The sequence below is a fragment of the Pseudorca crassidens genome, chromosome 19 (genome assembly GCF_039906515.1).
Source record: "Pseudorca crassidens isolate mPseCra1 chromosome 19, mPseCra1.hap1, whole genome shotgun sequence".
Lineage (NCBI taxonomy): Eukaryota > Metazoa > Chordata > Mammalia > Artiodactyla > Delphinidae > Pseudorca > Pseudorca crassidens.
In genome coordinates, this window is record NC_090314.1 from 31,004,508 (window position 1) to 31,021,697 (window position 17,190).

Consider the following 17,190-nt stretch of genomic DNA (forward strand, 5'->3'; position numbering starts at 1 on the left):
GGGATCAGCCAACTGAGGTACACACAGTCCCAGAAGAAAGAGACCCTTACAGTGTGACTTTCCTCAGAAGAAGCCTATAGTAACCTCAGAATCAGAGTAAGATTGGATGGGCCTTAGGCACTCACATGGACATGAGTCTGTCTTCTGCTGTCCCAGCACTATACCTCCAGGAACAGAGAACTTCCAGTGTCACTAATAAGACCAGAGAAAAAGGACTTCAAATAACTTGTGGTTTCCAAGAGAACATGGGACTTCAGCAATCAGAAGAAAAAAGAAAAACACTCACTAGGGCTTTTAAACTTTGAAGGCAGAGGGTCTCATCCCTAGAGATGATAATGCAGAAAGGCTGTTAGAATTCTCAGGAAGAATACGTAGTTTCCTTCTCTCCCTCTAAAGGTGAAGTTTCTCCTTCTCCTTGCCGTTTTCCTTTGTGGGGCTGAGCTGCTTTTTCTAACTTTTTAACTTATATAACAAAAGGAAAACTTTGTTTTTTGTACTACTCACAACCAGCACTTCTGACACCAAATGTATGGGTTTTTTGCCCACACTGACTGATTTTCTGATGCCAGCTGGGTGTCTTAAAATTAAATTCAATTCCGACATTAAGTACCCAGAGTTAGCATCAGATCCCACAGGTTAAGGGCTCGGTCCCACAGGGCTGCCCCACTTCAGACGCCCTTTGCAAGTTTAAGTCTCCCATACTTCTGACCAACAGGCTATAAACCGGGGGTTCCCACAACCCTCTCCTCAGGTTTGATAATTTGCGTGAATGGCTCACAGAACTCAAGGAGACAATTACTTATATTTAGTGGTTTATTATAAAGGATGTTACAAAGGATGCAGATGAAAAGCCAGGTGAAGAGGTACAAAGGGTGAGGTCTAGAAGGGTCCCAAACACTGAAGCTTCTGTCCCTATGGAGTTGAGGTGCACCCCTGTCCCAGCACATGGGTATGTTCACCAACTGGAAGCCCTCCGAACCCCAAAGTTTATGGATTTTTATGGAGGCTTCATCAAGTAGGCATGATCAGTTAACTCTCATCTCTAGCCTCCCTTCCATACCCGGAGGATGGAGGATAGGGCTAAAAGTTCCAAGCTTCTAATCAAGTTTTAGTCTTTCTGTTGACCAGCCCCCATCCAGGAGCCCATCAAGAGTTGCCTCATCAGAACAAAAGATGCTCCTATCACCCAGGAAGTTCCAAGGGATTTAGGAACTCTGTCAGCACTGGGGGGCAAAGATCAATATGTATATTTCTTATTTCGTATATAGGTCGTAGCCATTCAGATGTCCCAGCTGCATCTCAGTACCTTGTTCGGGCCCCAGGCTTTGTCTCCTGCCTCTCAGGGTTATTAGAGACTGACAGATGGGTGCCTTTCGGGCCCTTGTGCCTTTATTGCCTCATATCTTTGCCTCTCATATTGCCTCTCATATCTTTGGATCCTATTTGGATTTAGCCTTTGAGGACTTCTCATGCTTCCTTGAAAGGTTAGGCATGCACATTAAAATACTTTTATATTGTATCCAATATTTTTAGGTAGTTTGTTGTCAAAAATATTTTCAGGATATTGAGTACAGTGCTGTGTTGAAAATCAAGAACTATATAGCTTTTTTTCTTTAATTGAGGTAAAATTCACATAATATTAATAAAAATGTTAAAACATTTTAAAACATTTTTTTAAAACATTTTTATGTTAAAACATAAAATTAATCACTTTAAGGTTTACAGTTTAAAGTGTACAATTTAGTGGAATTCATGTTCACAGTGTAACCATTTCCTCTATTTAGTTGCAAAACATTTTCATCATCCCCAAAGGAAAACCTATACCCATTAAGCAATCTCTCTCCCTTCCTGTCTTTGCCCAGTCCCAGGCAACCAGTTATCTGCTTTCTCTTTCTGTGTATTTATTTACCTATTCTGAGTATTTCATATACATGGAATCATAAAATATGATTCTTTCACTTACTATAATGTTTTCAAGGTTCAACCATGCTGTAGCACATTTTATGGCCCAATATTCCATTGTATGGGTATACTATATTTTATTTATTTATTTATTTATTAGTTGATGGACATTTGAGTTGTTTCTACCTTTTGGCTATTGTGAATAGCTGCTGTGAACATTCATGTGTAAGTTTTTGTTTGAATACCTATGTTCTTTTGAGTATATACCTCAGAGTAGCATCACTAGGTCATATAGAAACTCTATGTTTAACTTTTTGGAGGAACTGCCAAACTTTTTTCCACAGTGGCTGCACCATTTTACATTCCCACCAGCAACACACAGGTTTCAATTTCTCCACTTCCTTGCCAACACTTGTGGTTTTCTGGAGTTTTTTAGCTACGTAGTAGGTGTGAAGTGGTATCTCACTATAGTTTTGATTTGCGTTTCCCTAATAACTAATGATATTGAGCATCTCTATAGCTTTCTAAAAGGTAGACCAGATCATGTTGCTCCTTGCTGGAAACCCTCCAGTGGCTTCCCATTACACTTGGAATAAAACCCAACTTTCTTACTCTGGCCACAAAACCTCTCCCAGTCTGCTCCTGCCCGCCTTTCCTTCCATAGCTCATGTGTCCTTGGTCCAGCCACAGCGACCACCTTCCTATTCCCTGGACACACTGAGTTCGTTCTTGTCGGGGAGCTGTTTCACCCTTGACTCTCATGCTTCCCCTGTCTTTTAATGGCCAGCTTTTTCTCATCATTCCAACTTAGTATGTTACCTCCTCAGAGGGGTCTTCACTGGCTCCCCAGTTTAAAGTCATCACTTTCTTTTTCACCCCCTTTTCATTCTCTGCCCAGCACACTGATGCTTTTCCTGCATGATTGTGCAGCTGTCTTTGCCTTCTAGAATGGATGCTTCAAAGCCTTGTCCTGTTTACTGCTCAGGTTCCGCTCCCAGAGCAGTGCTGCACAATGTAATCATTCAACAAAAATATCTTTAATAAATTAATGGATTTTCCCTTGATTTTATGTGGTTTAAAATTAAAATCTTGGGACTTCCCTGATGGCACAGCAGTTAAGAATCTGCTTGCCGATGCAGGGGACACGGGTTTGATCCCTGGTCCGGGAAGTTCCCACATGCCGCGGAGCAACTAAGCCTGTGTGCCACAACTACTGAGCCTGTGCTCTAGAGCCTGCAAGCTACAACTACTGAGCCCACGTGCCACAGCTACTGAAGCCCGTGTGCCTAGAGCCCATGCTCCACAACGAGAGAAGCCACTTCAATGAGAAGCCTGCGCACCGCAACGAAGAGTAGCCCCCACTCTCTGCAACTAGAGAAAGCCTGTGAGCAGCAACAAAGACCCAATGCAGCCAAAATTAATTAATTTAAAAAATAAAATTAAAATCTTTATCCTTGGTATCAGTTAGAGATTTTCCCTTCATTGATCTTTTTCAGTTATATGGCTGGTTGTCCAAATAACATTTAGTAACAATTTATACCTTCTCCACTGATTTCAAATACCTCTTTATCATATTTTTATTCTAGTGCAAGGATGTCTTTCCAGAGGCTGTTCTCTTGGTTTGATCTGTTTGTCTATCCCTGTGTTGGTATCATACTATTTAAATTGCTCTGTTTTCATGCCTTTTAGGGCTTATCAGTGAAACAGATGGCATGCTCCATTTGGGTAATTTGAAAAGAATTTAATCAAGGTACTGTTTATTTAGTGAGGTACCACAGGGCTCAGAGAAACCACAGGAGCAAGTTTGTTACCCTGGGCTATTAGCTAATACCCCTAGGCATAAATAGGCAAGAAGAAACTTTTGCCAGAACCCAGTGGGCAGAATATGAGGAAGGCAGCCTTGAGAGTAGTGGTGCCTTTGGTGGAAGGAATGAAGATAATATCCAGACCTCACTCTCCTTCGCCCTCCCATTTCCTCCCCGTGCATCCTGTGGGCTGAACCCAGTCAAAAGCTAGAGGGCAGGGGACCTGGTGGTATGCCCGCTACAGGCCAGCCCCCAGGGCACACAGCAGGGCAGAGTATGGATGGTGGATCTGAAAGGCAAAAGAAAGGTGTGCAGCCGGTAGGAAAAGTCTCCGCTCAAAAATTTCTCGGCTCTTCTTGTACATATACTTTACCAGTGATCACAGTCTTATATGCAGTTTGTTAACATTAAAAGCATTTCCTGTTTTGTCTGTTGGCGCATACCTTCTGGCAGCTGTTCTGTTTATTTGAAATGCATTGTCTGTTTCCTTCTGTCTGAAATCTGGTATACTTATGTGGAATCCCCTATCTGTTCCTCCAATCCGTGCCGAGCGGTTAGATCCCGAAGCCCTGCTTATTCTCAGAGCTCCTTTCTCTTTGTTAGATTCTTAGGCAATGAAACTATTTTGGTGAAAGACACCTTTCCCAACCACTTTGAACTTCATTAGGGGCAGAGACAGGATTTCTTTTAGCTTGCCAGAGTGGTGTGCGAAGATTCTGAGGCCACGTCTAGTCTATGAGTATTGCGATGAGTTAAAAGTATCTGTTCTGGTCACAGCAATGAAATGTTGCTGCACGTTCTTGCATTTGTTTTCTAGGTGTTGTGTACTTGTCTCTGAATCACCGTACTCTTACCGTGAGTGGCTCACCTCCCATTTTAGTCTTGTTTTTGCCTAGACCCAGTAAGGACAATGAAAGAAGAGAATGTTTTCGTCTTCTGTAGAATAAAGTGAGCTCCAATTCTGAAAGCACAACTAGAAAAAGCCTTACTCTAACTTATTAGAGAAGTTTCAAATCATGTGAATCTAAAATTTGGTCCTGTGAGAATAATTGGTAACAGTTGAGAAAAAAAAACCTGAGAGTAAAATAAAAAGTCATCTGCCCTGACTGCTCTTACTGTCTTTCCCATTCAGAGACTTGTAAGGTGTTAAGAGTGGAACGGACTTTCAATGCCATTAAGACCATCTCCCTTTACAGATGAGGCTACATGTTCAGAAAGGGAATGATTTGTCCACACAGTGGCAAGCGAGTGATGGAGCTGGAGTGGGAACCTTGTCCTCCTGAGGCTGTGTTCTATCCAGTATAGCTCTTGTTTCTCATTTTGAACCCAGGACTGACTTTCTAGCATAGGTGGCTAACCTATTGTCTGTTCATGTGGGTATATATTAGCTCCTGAGCTAGAGTGGAAGCAACTTGAAGGCAGTAACCAAGACCTCTAGTTATAAATCCATACAGCTATGCACATTTAGAGTGTATGTTTTGTGTACTGAGTGAGCTTATCAAATGTCTATTAAGTTGAATAGATTGATCCTCTGTTGAAGAATTAATGATTTAGGGCAAAAGAAGGGCTAAGGAGTTACTGAAGATGTTTACAATATTTAGTTGGGAAAAAGAGTTGGAAGTTAATGATTTTCTGGAGGATTATGTTAACTGTTAACTTGTCATTCATTCAATAGAAGCCTGTAAAAGAAAGAAGAAAGTGTATGAGCAAGTTATGCTGAGGAATGTTTGGTTTCATGGTGAGCGGGGGCAGTTTTGGTTTTGAGTATATAGGGACGTTCTCGGGGTCTCTTGCTGTCTTGGTAGGAGGTCCTGGGAGAGAGGAGATGTGTAATAGCAGTAGTGCCAGAGGTATTATTTCCAGAGAAGGCTGTTAAGCAAACACATTTCTTCCTTTTATTACTTTTTCAAGGGATATGTTCAGATACTTTTGTTTTTCTTTTTATTGAGTTGCCCTGTGTTGGTGAATGTGGGACAATTGCAGTTGAAGTTCAAAGTGTGGAAGAATCTTCTTCCTTAATTCCTGAATGCTCTGCGAAAGAGTGGGAGCCATCTGGATGTCAGAAGAGGAAGCTCTTAATGAGCTCCTTTTTGTTTTGCTCCAAAGACGTTTGAATTGATTGTTAGAATCACTTTAGCTCAGAAGCCTGCCTGGGCTTTGATATGGTGTAAAGGGAGGCGATTCCAGGGCCTCTGTGATGGGCATATGCACCAGCAGCTGTTCCTCCGTATTTTAACTCGTGCCCCCTTGCTCCCCACATCCACAGCCCTGCAGGTGCCTGCTGTGGGGAACTTCTGACCCATCCTTTTGGTCCATGGTACTTGATCTGTGCTGTTTCCAGGTGGCTTGGCCCTCCTCTGAGACAGACATCAATTGCAAAGATCAGAGTGGGCTGGCTTTTGAAGAGGTTTTTCAAATTCTGCTTTGCAAACCTGCTGAGAAATGTGGTGCCCCTTTCATGTTTCCATTCCATCTGTCTCTTGAGAGGGCAAAGGGACAGTCTTCATGTGACCGGGGGCTGTTGACGTTGGCTGCAAATTCATTTCAGATTACTTTCTACTTTTGTCACAGGCATCTAACAGCCATTGTATTTCCTTGATCTTGACATTGTTCTAGCAAGGCTGCCAGTGAGCAAGGAGGAGAACTGTTCTGTACACTAACGCAGAACAGAGGTAAAGTTCTCGTTCATCATGGGGTTATAACCAAATGCTTCTTAGTTTTTTCCTTTTTTAAAAATATATATATATATGTATTTATTTTGGCTGCACCAGGTCTTAGTTGCAGCATGCAGACTTCTTAGTTGTAGCATGCATGCCGGATCTAGTTCCCTGACCAGAGATCGAACCCAGGCCCCCTGCATTGGGAGTGCAGAGTCTTATCCACTGGACCACCAGGGAAGTCCCAGGAATGTATAATATTAGTTTGCTAGTTAAGCTGCTAGGGACACCTCCTTAGGCAACCATAATACATTCATTGACTACCCTGTATGCCATACGTGGGTTTCAACCGCATCATTTTCTGTTCTGACAACAACCCTATAAGATGGTTGTTATCCTTGTTTTACAGATAAAAAAGTAAACTGAGGCTAAGTTTTAACCATATCCCGTATCAGGTATGTAGATGGGAGAGACCTTTGGATCACTGAGTCTGAAGTCTTTTCTCTTTGTGCTCTACCAGGGGACCATAAGTGACTCAAATTTGGCAACCACCTGACTTAATTTTACTAGGATGTGGCCACACCCATTTGTTTACATATTGTGTGTGGTTACTCTCACCTTGGCAGAGTTGGGTAGTTACAACACAGGCTTTGTGGCCTACAAAGCAGAAAATATTTAATATCTGGACCTTTAAGGAAAAGTTTGTCAACTGCTGCAGACAGTGACCACATCATTAGGAACCGGGACAATTTTTCTGGTTGCACAGTGCAAGTATGAACACCTAGAGTCTGTCATCTGTCTGTCTCACTTTTTTTTTCCTTTCCCTTTTCTTCTGTCTTCTAAATACTTCTGTTAAGATTTTGTGGAGGTATGGTAGCCTTTACCTCTAAGTCTAAATGCCAGCTAGTAGTGGTTTGGTTTATTTATTTAGAGATTTCCTGTTGGAAATCTTGTGATAGATTGTTTGAGATTCTAAATGGTTTTGTGAAGTGTAAGTTTTTCAGCAGGTCTTTTTTTTTTTTTTTTTTTAAGTCTGTCTTTCTTGAGGGAAAAGATCAGATAATGTAATAGTGCTGTGATTTAGCAAGTTCTGCTGCTTTCATTTTGAAAGGAGAGCTTTCCTGTGTTCTTGCCTGATGTTAATGTATTATTACATGGACAAATTCTAGCCAGGGTGGGTTTGAAGGAATATTAATACCAGTTTTATGCTCCTCAGGCTTACTGGAGGTTTGCCTAAGAGAAAGTAAGTTGTAAGATAGCAGTTCTCAAGTATCAGTGTACATAAGAAACACTTTGAGATGCTTGTTAAAAAGTGTAAATTCCCAAACTCTCAGCCTAGGCAATTCTGAGTCAGTAAGTCTGTTGTAGGTGCCTCTGATGCTTATGAGAAAAAGCTGGTTTGGGGAGTAGAGTCTTGTGTAATACAGTGATTCCAGGCAGTCCAAATAAAAATGGCATTGATGACTAGTTTTTTAATCCTGCTTCAGTTTACCTTGGAATGTGATGTTGTAACTATAAACGTTACATGTTTAAGTAAAACATAACAAGAAAATTATACTGCTATAAATGCATTTTAACTACTTTCTTCTATTACCACAAATAACAACAATAGCATTTTATGTTTTATGTAGTTCTTTATAGTTATATATTTCCTCATTATACACCTCATTTGATTTTCTGTCACCCCTTGAGGTAGATGTGGCAAGTAGTATATTTTTCACTTGTCAAGTGAGTAAACAGATTTAGAAAACAAGTGATTTTTTTTCCCTAACACAGCACAGCTAATAAGTAGTAAACCTAGAATTCCTGTACACCACTTCTGACTTCTAGTCCAGCATTACATGCAATGTACATTATTGTCCTTATGATGCCCATTTTGATTTTTAGAGGAAAATATTGTTCTGATATCCTTCATAGAGAAAGGATGAGCTGTCCATAGTTAAATACTTTGGTAATCTCCCATAGGTGACTCAGTGTGGAGATGGTCACAGTAGTATACAGATTGGCAAATCAGTTGTTTTTTTAGCACTGAAGAAGAAATCTCTCTCCTTCTTTGACAGAAACTTTATAAGACAGGTCGGGAGATGCAGGAGAGGATCATGGACCTGCTTGTAGTGGTGGAGAATGAAGATGTCACTGTTGAGCTAATTCAGGTGAATGAGGATTTGAATAACGCCATCCTTGGATATGAGAGGTGAGCAGTGGCACGCCCTCTCCGACCCTCCTCCAGTGCTAGTTTAACCTCCAGGTACTCTGTGTTCTTAGAGTGCCTACAGGTGAGCACTCAGAAAGATCAGGAATAAGTTCTGGACATGGCTGCCTTCCTCCCAAGATAGGGAATCCTGGTCCTGCTCTTCTGGGAGTGTGTGATATGGCTTGCAGGAATGAGCGTGTGCCTGAGCAGTGTGAGGGGCATTCACGGGCAGTGTAAGCAATGCTCACGTACTGCCCTGTGAGCAGGGCCTGGATCTTAATCACAGAATGTTGTCTGCACTGAGCACATCGTAAGCTCTCAAATAGACCAATGCTATAAACAAAGAGTCGTAGTGAAAGTGAGGTTTACCCTAAGTTTGAGGTGGAGAACAACATGGAAATGGTAAAGAGAAGAGAGGAGGATATTTATATGGAGAAAATAGTCTACACAAAACCAGAGTAGCCAGTGAGGATAAGCTGTATATGAACACAGATTTTTTTTCTAAATTCCATTCATAAAAGTATGAAGGCAAAAAGTTTAAACACAGTCATCTCTTGATATCTGTAGGGGATTGTTTCCAGGAACCCCCCCCCCCCCAAGGATACCAAGATCCACAGATGCTTAAGCCCTTTATGTAAAATAGTGTAGTATTTGCATATAACCTATGCACATCCTCCTGTACACTTTAAATCATCTCTAGATTACTTATAATACCTAGTAAATGTAAATGCTATGTAAATAGATGCTGGTTCATGGCAAATTCAAGTTTCCTTTTTAGAACTTTCTGGAATTTTTCTTTTTCAAATATTTTCAATCTGAGGTTGGTTGAATCCTCAGATACAGAACCCACAGATACAGAACCTGTGGATACAGGGGTCAACTGTACTCATAATTTTGTCTCTAACATTTTAGTATTTTTCTAAACTTTTTTATAGTCGTGATCATATAAAGAACATATACTTTTGTTTCTCCCTTGATTTTCTTTGCCGTAAAACCAGTATTTGTGTATCCTATGTTCTTAAATGCTTTGACTAAACCATTATTTTTAATAGCTGCATAATGGTCCACGTTTCTCTCACAGTTCACTTATTAGGCATTTAAGTTGTTTCCAAGTCTTTTATTCATTCATCAAAGTAATAGTCTTTTTTTTTTTTTTTTTTTTTTTTTTTTTTTTTTTGTGGTACGCGGGCCTCTCACCGTTGTGGCCTCTCCCGTTGCGGAGCACAGGCTCCGGACCCGCAGGCTCAGCGGCCATGACTCACGGGCGCAGCCGCTCCGCGGCATGTGGGATCTTCCCGGACCGGGGCACAAACCCGTGTCCCCTGCATCGGTAGGCGGACTCTCAACCACTGTGCCACCAGGGAAGCCCCCAAAGTAATAGTTTTATAACCTATTGTAATCTATAGTCAAGCCTATAGTCAGGAAAACACCTTCAATCATATATATAAATATACACACTTGGAAAGTGAAATAAATGCAGTGAATAGGAGGTCTGTTTAGTGAGAATAACAGCCAGACCTAATCCAGGTCAGAAGAAGGACAGGAAGGCTTCTATGAGGAAGTACCATTTAAGCTGAGAACTCTGGGATGAGGAGGAGTTGACTAAACCAGGAGCAGGTAAGAGCACATACGGTTGTGAAGCTATGGGAAGGCACAACAGGCCTGGGGAGAGAGCTGGCACCTAGAACCCGGCCCCAAAGAGCGGCAGCATGCTTCGCTTGACAGGTGGCTTTCTCCTCAGTCTTAATGAGAAGTGCTATATACAAACATAGCTTCAGGCAAGTCTCCTGGTCTCTTTCCAAACCTGTACCTAGGCCTTCCTAGCATAGAAATTCTGGAGTCTTTGAGATCCCCAAACTTTTTCTAGATCCTTGTTTCAAATAAGAGTTGTATTGGCATTTTGGGTAGGGCAGTTTTCCCTTATGTGGCCCCTACCTGCTAAATATCAGAGGTTTTCCTCCTAGTTACAGTGACATTTCAAGACACCCTTAGGGGAACCATTTCTGTCGAGAATTCCCTGGAATTAGTGGCCATATTTCCCACCAACAGATGAAGAATGGGACCAGTGTGACATAAGGGAAGGAGGTGAACAGGTCCGGATTCAAGTCTTACTGATGATTTTGGACAAATTGCTTAACTTTTTTTAAGATTTGGGTTTTTTCCTATTTATTAAAGAGGATAATACTACCTATTTGGAGAGGGTTTGTTTATTTTATTTGTTTGTTTCTAAGAATTAAATGTGATAATGTATATTAAAGCACCTAGCTGGGTGCTAGCACATTAAATATTAATTTCTTGTCCTCCTCCTCTTCTTGTCCCAGTGAGCCTTCTAATTTATTGTCTAGACTTTTTTTCCCCACTCATCGTGAATGAACCAAGAGAATCAGGGAAGTAAAACCCACAGCTGCAAAATAAGTTCTTTCCCTCACTATCTCACTGTCAGGGAGAGCGGCCGTTCTGTGAAGAGGTGACAGGGCACCAAGGGAGGGATGTGAGCCCTGTGACCATGTTCCCTTACCACTGAGCAAAGCTTGCCCTTCGTTTTTTTGGGGGTTTTTTTGTTGTTTGTTTGGTCTTTTTGGGGGGGTGGTTGGTATAAATCTTTGTAAATGGGAAGATATCTAAGGAAAACCATATGGTTTTCAGTAGAGTGCTGACTCATGGTTTTCATTTTGGAGAATTCTATTACAAACCATAAGACCCCTTACTAAAAGCTTCCTCCAAGGGGGAATGTGTGTTTATCTGGTCTTGATATCAGGAGACTGGGTTATTTCTGTGAACAGCTTTTTCTGATTCAGCTTTGAACCAGGGCTGCATTCCTTTTTGGAGGAAAATCTTTTCCTTAACTTGTGCAACTTATGCCACTTTTCTAGGCTCCTGACCCCTTTCCTCCATCTTCAAAGCCAAAGTTGTCTGGTCGGGTCCTTCTCACATTGTATCCCTCTTGCTTCCTTCGTCTGCCTCCCTCGTCCACATTTAAGGACCTTTGTGATTACACTGGGCTCATCTGTGTGGTCCAGGATAATCTCCCTGTTAAAGTCCACTCATTAGCAATCTTCACTCCATATGCCATCTAACCTAACATATTCACCGTTCCATTGATTAGGATGTGGATATCTTGGCAGGGGAATCATCCTACTTACCATGCTCACCACAGTCTGCCCTCTGTTCCCTAAAGATTCACATCCATCCCACAGGCAAAATACATTCACCCTATTCCAAAATCCCCAGAAGTTTCCACTCATTACATCCAGGGAATAGCTGTGCAAATAAGGTAACAGAAATTGTTACTCAAGGCTTGATTTGTGAAGGTTGTTCATACCTTGCACATAACTAGCTAGCATGCAGGAAGCCAATACCATGAGTAGATGGAAGAAGTAGTACGTGTGTTAGAAAGGGGAAAATCCTTAAACCTAAGTCATGTTTTAATTCAGTATAAGCTTTTAGACTTGAAAGTGTTTAGGTTCATGGAATCAATGTGTCGTAAGAGTAATACTATGTATTTCTAAAGCAGCTTTTAGTTTGCAAAGCATTTCCACATTCATCCACCTGTATTATCTGTCTGTATCTCGCCCTTGAGAATAACTTTGAGGAAATGGTTCAGATATTGCTATTCTCTTTGAGTAGATGGAGAACTGAGGATCATATGTGTGGTCCTATAACTACTCAGTAATAATACTGACACTTGTGCCTTGGATTTCTGCTTTCAGCTTCACTATTCTTTGAAACCTATTCTCTTATTTATTTATTTAACTGCTCCTCCTTTACCCACAGTGTACGAACAATGTAAAATTAAAACAAAGTTGTAAAAGGTAATATTGTTAGGTGTCAAGTGTCTTATAAAAATGAAGATTAAACAGTGAAAATATGTTAATTGTATGTGAATTTTATGGAAAATGATCATTTTTGATAATTTTGGCAAAATTAGAAACAACTCAAATATTTGAGAATAAGGAGAATATTTATATATGTGATTCATTAGGTTAAGTATGCAACCACTATAAGTTGTATTTCTGAATAACTAGAAAAATGATCTGAACATAATGGAATTAGAATACAGAATTATGTAAAGTATAATTTCAACTAAGTTTAAAATAGATTAACTTACAGAAAAAAATACTAGAAAGAAGTATATCATAATATTAATAGGAACCATATCTTGATTATGGAATTATTCATATTTGTAATATTTGTCCATTTTCTCATAGTTTTCTTTAAAGGCATTATTACTTTTATAAACTGGGAAAAAGTTATTAAAGTACTTTATTGGGAATTGGGGATGAGGCTGATTATCCCTAAATATTTGCACATTAATAATTCTGTTAAATATTATAGCATTTTCATATCTGTTTTCTTTTAAAGACTTGCATTTTGTTAATTCAAACAGGTTCATTCGAAACCAACAAAGAATTTTGGAGCAAAATAAGAACCAGAGGGAAGATGCCAATGTAAGTAAATAGAACTGTTATAAAATAAACAATTGAAAATTTTATGAATTCTACAGCAAGGAGCAAAGCTTATATAAAACAAGTCTTAAAAAAGAGAAGACATGCATTAATGATTTGGAGTGGTTTTAGTAGTGTAGAGTATCTGCCTTAATAACTCATTGAGTTATTGATAAGAGGTCATAAGAAGATTCTCTAATTAAGCAGGGACCCATGTCAGTGGCGAGATGTGATTAGTACTAGCATTGTCTATTGAATGGAGAGTTCCCTCTCAGGATACTTCCAAATAGGATCTTCCTTTCTCCAAAGGAAAGTCTGGGGAGAAAGCTGTGACAAACTGCCTGACATAGTTTTTTCTAAATTGTGTTTTTGTTTGCTTTGTTTTCAGACTACCAGTGAACCTTCTGCCCCATCCTCCGATCTCCTTGACCTGAGTCGCAGCCCTCCGATGCATAGGGCCACTTTGGGAGAACTCAGCACCCTGAATGCTCAGCTTTCAGACTTAAGTAAATAAGCACATGGGCCTTTTCAGACCAGTGGAAGAGCTTGATGTGAAACAGTTCTCTTGGTTTCTTGATTAAATGGAACCTGAGAAGAACTGAAGTCAGTTTGAATATCAGAGAACTATATCAGGAGATTTAAGTACTTCTTGACAAATGGTAGGTCACACCCAGTACAGGAATGGGATGTGTCTGGCGGAGGAGGTCCTTGAAACTCGTCCCACTGGCTTAGTATTTTGACAAATTCGCCTGGCCTGCTTATAGAGCTTGTTCAGCTCCATGGCCAATACTTAAACCTACTGTGAACCCACTCACTATTATCTTTGGTTTTCTCTGCCATACTATAGCATCAGGAAGGGGAATATTTGATGCATATAGACAAAATCAGGAATTATGAGTCCTCATGATGGCGAAATGTGGAGGGCAAATCACAAGCTTTTGAGTCAGAGAAGTCCAAGTTGAAATCCCAGTTCTGGCACCTCTTAGCCCCCCACCTTAGAGACTTTCCTACTTTATAAAGTGAGAGCAATTGTTGCTTTAATGGTCTTCTGTGAAGGTAAATGAATGATGTTGCACTGTAGGCTTAGGGTTACCTACCTTATCTGTCTTATTTGTTGTCTCCTATTACCCTTCCCAAAGAGTTTTGGTAAATTACAAAGTAAAGATGATGAAAAATGCTGAAATCCAGAATTTTCTGCCAAATTAAAATCAGTTTGTTTTCCTTTATGTTAGCAGGATTTTTTAGAATCAGAATAGTCAGTATCACTCAATTTGTGGTTTTCTTATTACTTAACCCATTTCTAAAATGTTGGCTGCTTGCTTAGACCAGTGGGATGTTTGGAGTCCATTATATTGAAGAGTTTTCTTGAGTTTTTATCAGGCATTTTCAGAGCGGGGGTGGAAATAATTATTCTCTTTGGGGTGTCTCATGATTATGGGAACTTGAGAGTTTGGAGAGGTGAGGGTAGAGCTCTATATATGCCATAGCTTTTTACTTTTGTGCTTGACAGGAAAAGACATAAAATCCCTTCCATTGTGAGTCAGCTTGGGATTTTAGAAAACCCAACACAATAACGTTTGCTACCTTTACAACATCCTCTTTTTATGGCAGGGAATTTCTCTCTTTCCAGTTGCCATAAATGATGTTTTTGAATTTCTGTTTGAGGAAATCCCACGATTTTACGGTGACAGAACTATCTCAATCTCCTTAATTTGGTGTTTTTTTTTTTTTAAAAAAAACAGAAAATTCAACAGAACTGATGGACAAAATGTTTTAGAGCCAAGCAATAAGTACATTTTGTGTTCTAGATTTCAGCTCTACAAGTCCTGTTGTAACAAACAACTTGAAACCCAGTCTTCATCCACAGGTGGATTTGCTAGCCTCAGAAAACACAGAAACACCCCTGTAAGTATGTCAGTAATACTCCAGAACTAATTCCATCTCATTCTGATTCCTCGTATTTAAGAAAACATGACATAATAGAAAAGGTAGAGACTTAGGAATCATACATAACTGATTTAGAATTTCAGTACTGGTTCCTATTAGCTGTGTGACCTTGGATGAGAAACTTAACCAGTGTGAGCCTTCATTTCTCTTCTAAGAATACTCTCTAGGATTCTTAAAAAGATTCTGTGCAATGCTGTATGTACCTCCTAGTATAGCACTGAGTACATAGCAAGCCTTCCATAAATTCTCTGTTTCTCTTATTTTTTTAGTGGTAACAGGAGGTAGGAAAAATACAAAGACAAAGTGGGGGAACAGAAACGACCACACAGATTGCAGAGCACTTGCTATGTGGCAGGCACTTTGCTGACCTGTTTTTATTTATTGCATTTAATCTTTTCAAAAGTTCTTGGATCAGTGCTATTATCATTATTCCCATTTTATAGGAAAAAAGGCTGAGACCTAGGGAATAGAAGTTCATGTAGCGATTAAGTAGCAGGTCTGGTGAACTGATAGTTCACCAAAAAAGAAATACAGATGATTTAGAAACATATTTTTGCTCAGTGATGCCCAGCCTTACGTACAGTTACAGAAATATAAATTAAACTGCAATAAGACTTTTTTTAACCTCACAGATTGGCAGTAGTCTACATGTTTGTTAACATGCTTTGTTAACTGTGGAGAGACAGATACTATCACAAAACTGTGCAGTTTTTATGAGGGGCAAGTGGCAATATCTATTAAAATTATAAATGCATTTACGTTTGAACTTGCAGTCTAGGAATTTATGCTTATTTATGCAAAATAAGGTCTTTACAAGATTATTCTTGACAGCATTTGTGCAATAGCTAATAATTAGAAACAACTCAAGTACCCTTCAGTTTGGGGAATGGTTAAATAAACATCTACACAATATATTATTATACTTCTGGAGAAAAAAGTAGGCCCTCTATGTGAGGGACAATCACCAATGTATTTATTATTAAATGAGAAAAGGTGCAAAGTAGTGTGTGTATACTATCTCAAATTTGTATAAGAAAGTGAGAAGTAATATATGCTAATATTTGCCACTCTTTGCATAGAGAATCATAAGAAAGATGCAGAAGAACCTAAAAAAAACATGGTTACCTAAGGTCAAGAAGAGGCAGGATGGAGCAGATAAACAGCAAAAAAATAAACAGAAGTTAGATTTGCCTTCCATCAAAGCCTATTGTATTCTTTTTTTTCCTTTTAAATATATGTATTTTAGGTAATAGGCAATACATTTCCATGATGCAGATATCAAAGCAATATAAAAAGATGTACAAGGACAATACTTGATCTCATCCCACCCCCATCCTGCCTCTTGCCCTCCCTTGGGTCATACCTGCTCCCACCCGGGAAACCCCTTTGTTAGTTTCTTATTTATCCTTCCAAAGTGTCTTTAGGTAAATAAGAATATGAATTATTTTTTCTCCTTTATTAAATAAAGGGCAGCATACTATGCATACTGTTTTGAACCTTGCTTTTGTTTTTCACTCAACAGCATGTCTTGGCTGTGTTTTTATGTCAATGGACTTAGATATTTTTTAGTTACTTTTCTATATTAAAAAGGAGAGGGGCAGACTGAGGAGAAGAGAAAGGAGAATCAAACTGGGGAAAAAAGCAAAAAAAAACCAAAAAAATGTGTAAGGGAAGAAGAGAGAAAGGAAAGATTCATGTGCTGGGACATGGCTATCTCTTGAAGCACCAGGTTGGGTCATTACCTTAGCTTGACTCCCTCTGGTCTTGACTGCTGTGATGCAAGTAAATGTTGAAATGTTGTAGGCAGAACTCCAGTGAAGTTGATTAGTAAACAATGTGGTCTGAAGTAGCTGATTCTGTTTTCCTTTATTCTGCAAATCTTGTTGGGAAAGATTGACCATAAAGATGAAATCCCATTACAAAAAATGTCTGTCTATACAACTCACACAAAGATCAAATCCTAGCTAACAGCTGCTTAGTTTTGTGGATCTCATACTCTAAGGTGCATAAAAATCACTTGAGTGATTATTGAACAGTAAAATTGCTGGCCACCAGAAACTCTGATTCAGTAGCAAGAATCTTTAGTTTTAAAAAATGTCTCTGGGGAACCATAAGTGATCGGCTGATCGTTAGAAACCCTGTTATAATTGTCTGCCCAAGTTCCAGATATCAAAATAATTATAATAGTTCTTAGAATTTACTGGAATAAAAGATAATGTGTGACATCTATATTTTGTTTT

At 39.5% G+C, this 17,190-nt stretch overlaps 1 protein-coding gene across 3 annotated transcripts in view; it reads left to right on the plus strand.

The window, feature by feature from the left end:
• The window catches only part of TOM1L1 (target of myb1 like 1 membrane trafficking protein), a 53,012-nt gene that overhangs the window by 23,628 nt on the left and 12,194 nt on the right, over positions 1-17,190 (plus strand). For all 3 annotated transcript variants that reach the window (XR_010937458.1, XM_067715620.1, XM_067715621.1), the window contains 4 exons: positions 8,425-8,558; positions 12,946-13,006; positions 13,392-13,509; positions 14,812-14,908. Coding sequence is in view for 2 of the 3 variants with exons in the window: in XM_067715620.1 (XP_067571721.1) it covers positions 8,425-8,558; positions 12,946-13,006; positions 13,392-13,509; positions 14,812-14,908 (410 nt within the window). In the remaining variant the exon portion in view is untranslated. The remainder of the gene's footprint in view (positions 1-8,424; positions 8,559-12,945; positions 13,007-13,391; positions 13,510-14,811; positions 14,909-17,190) is intronic.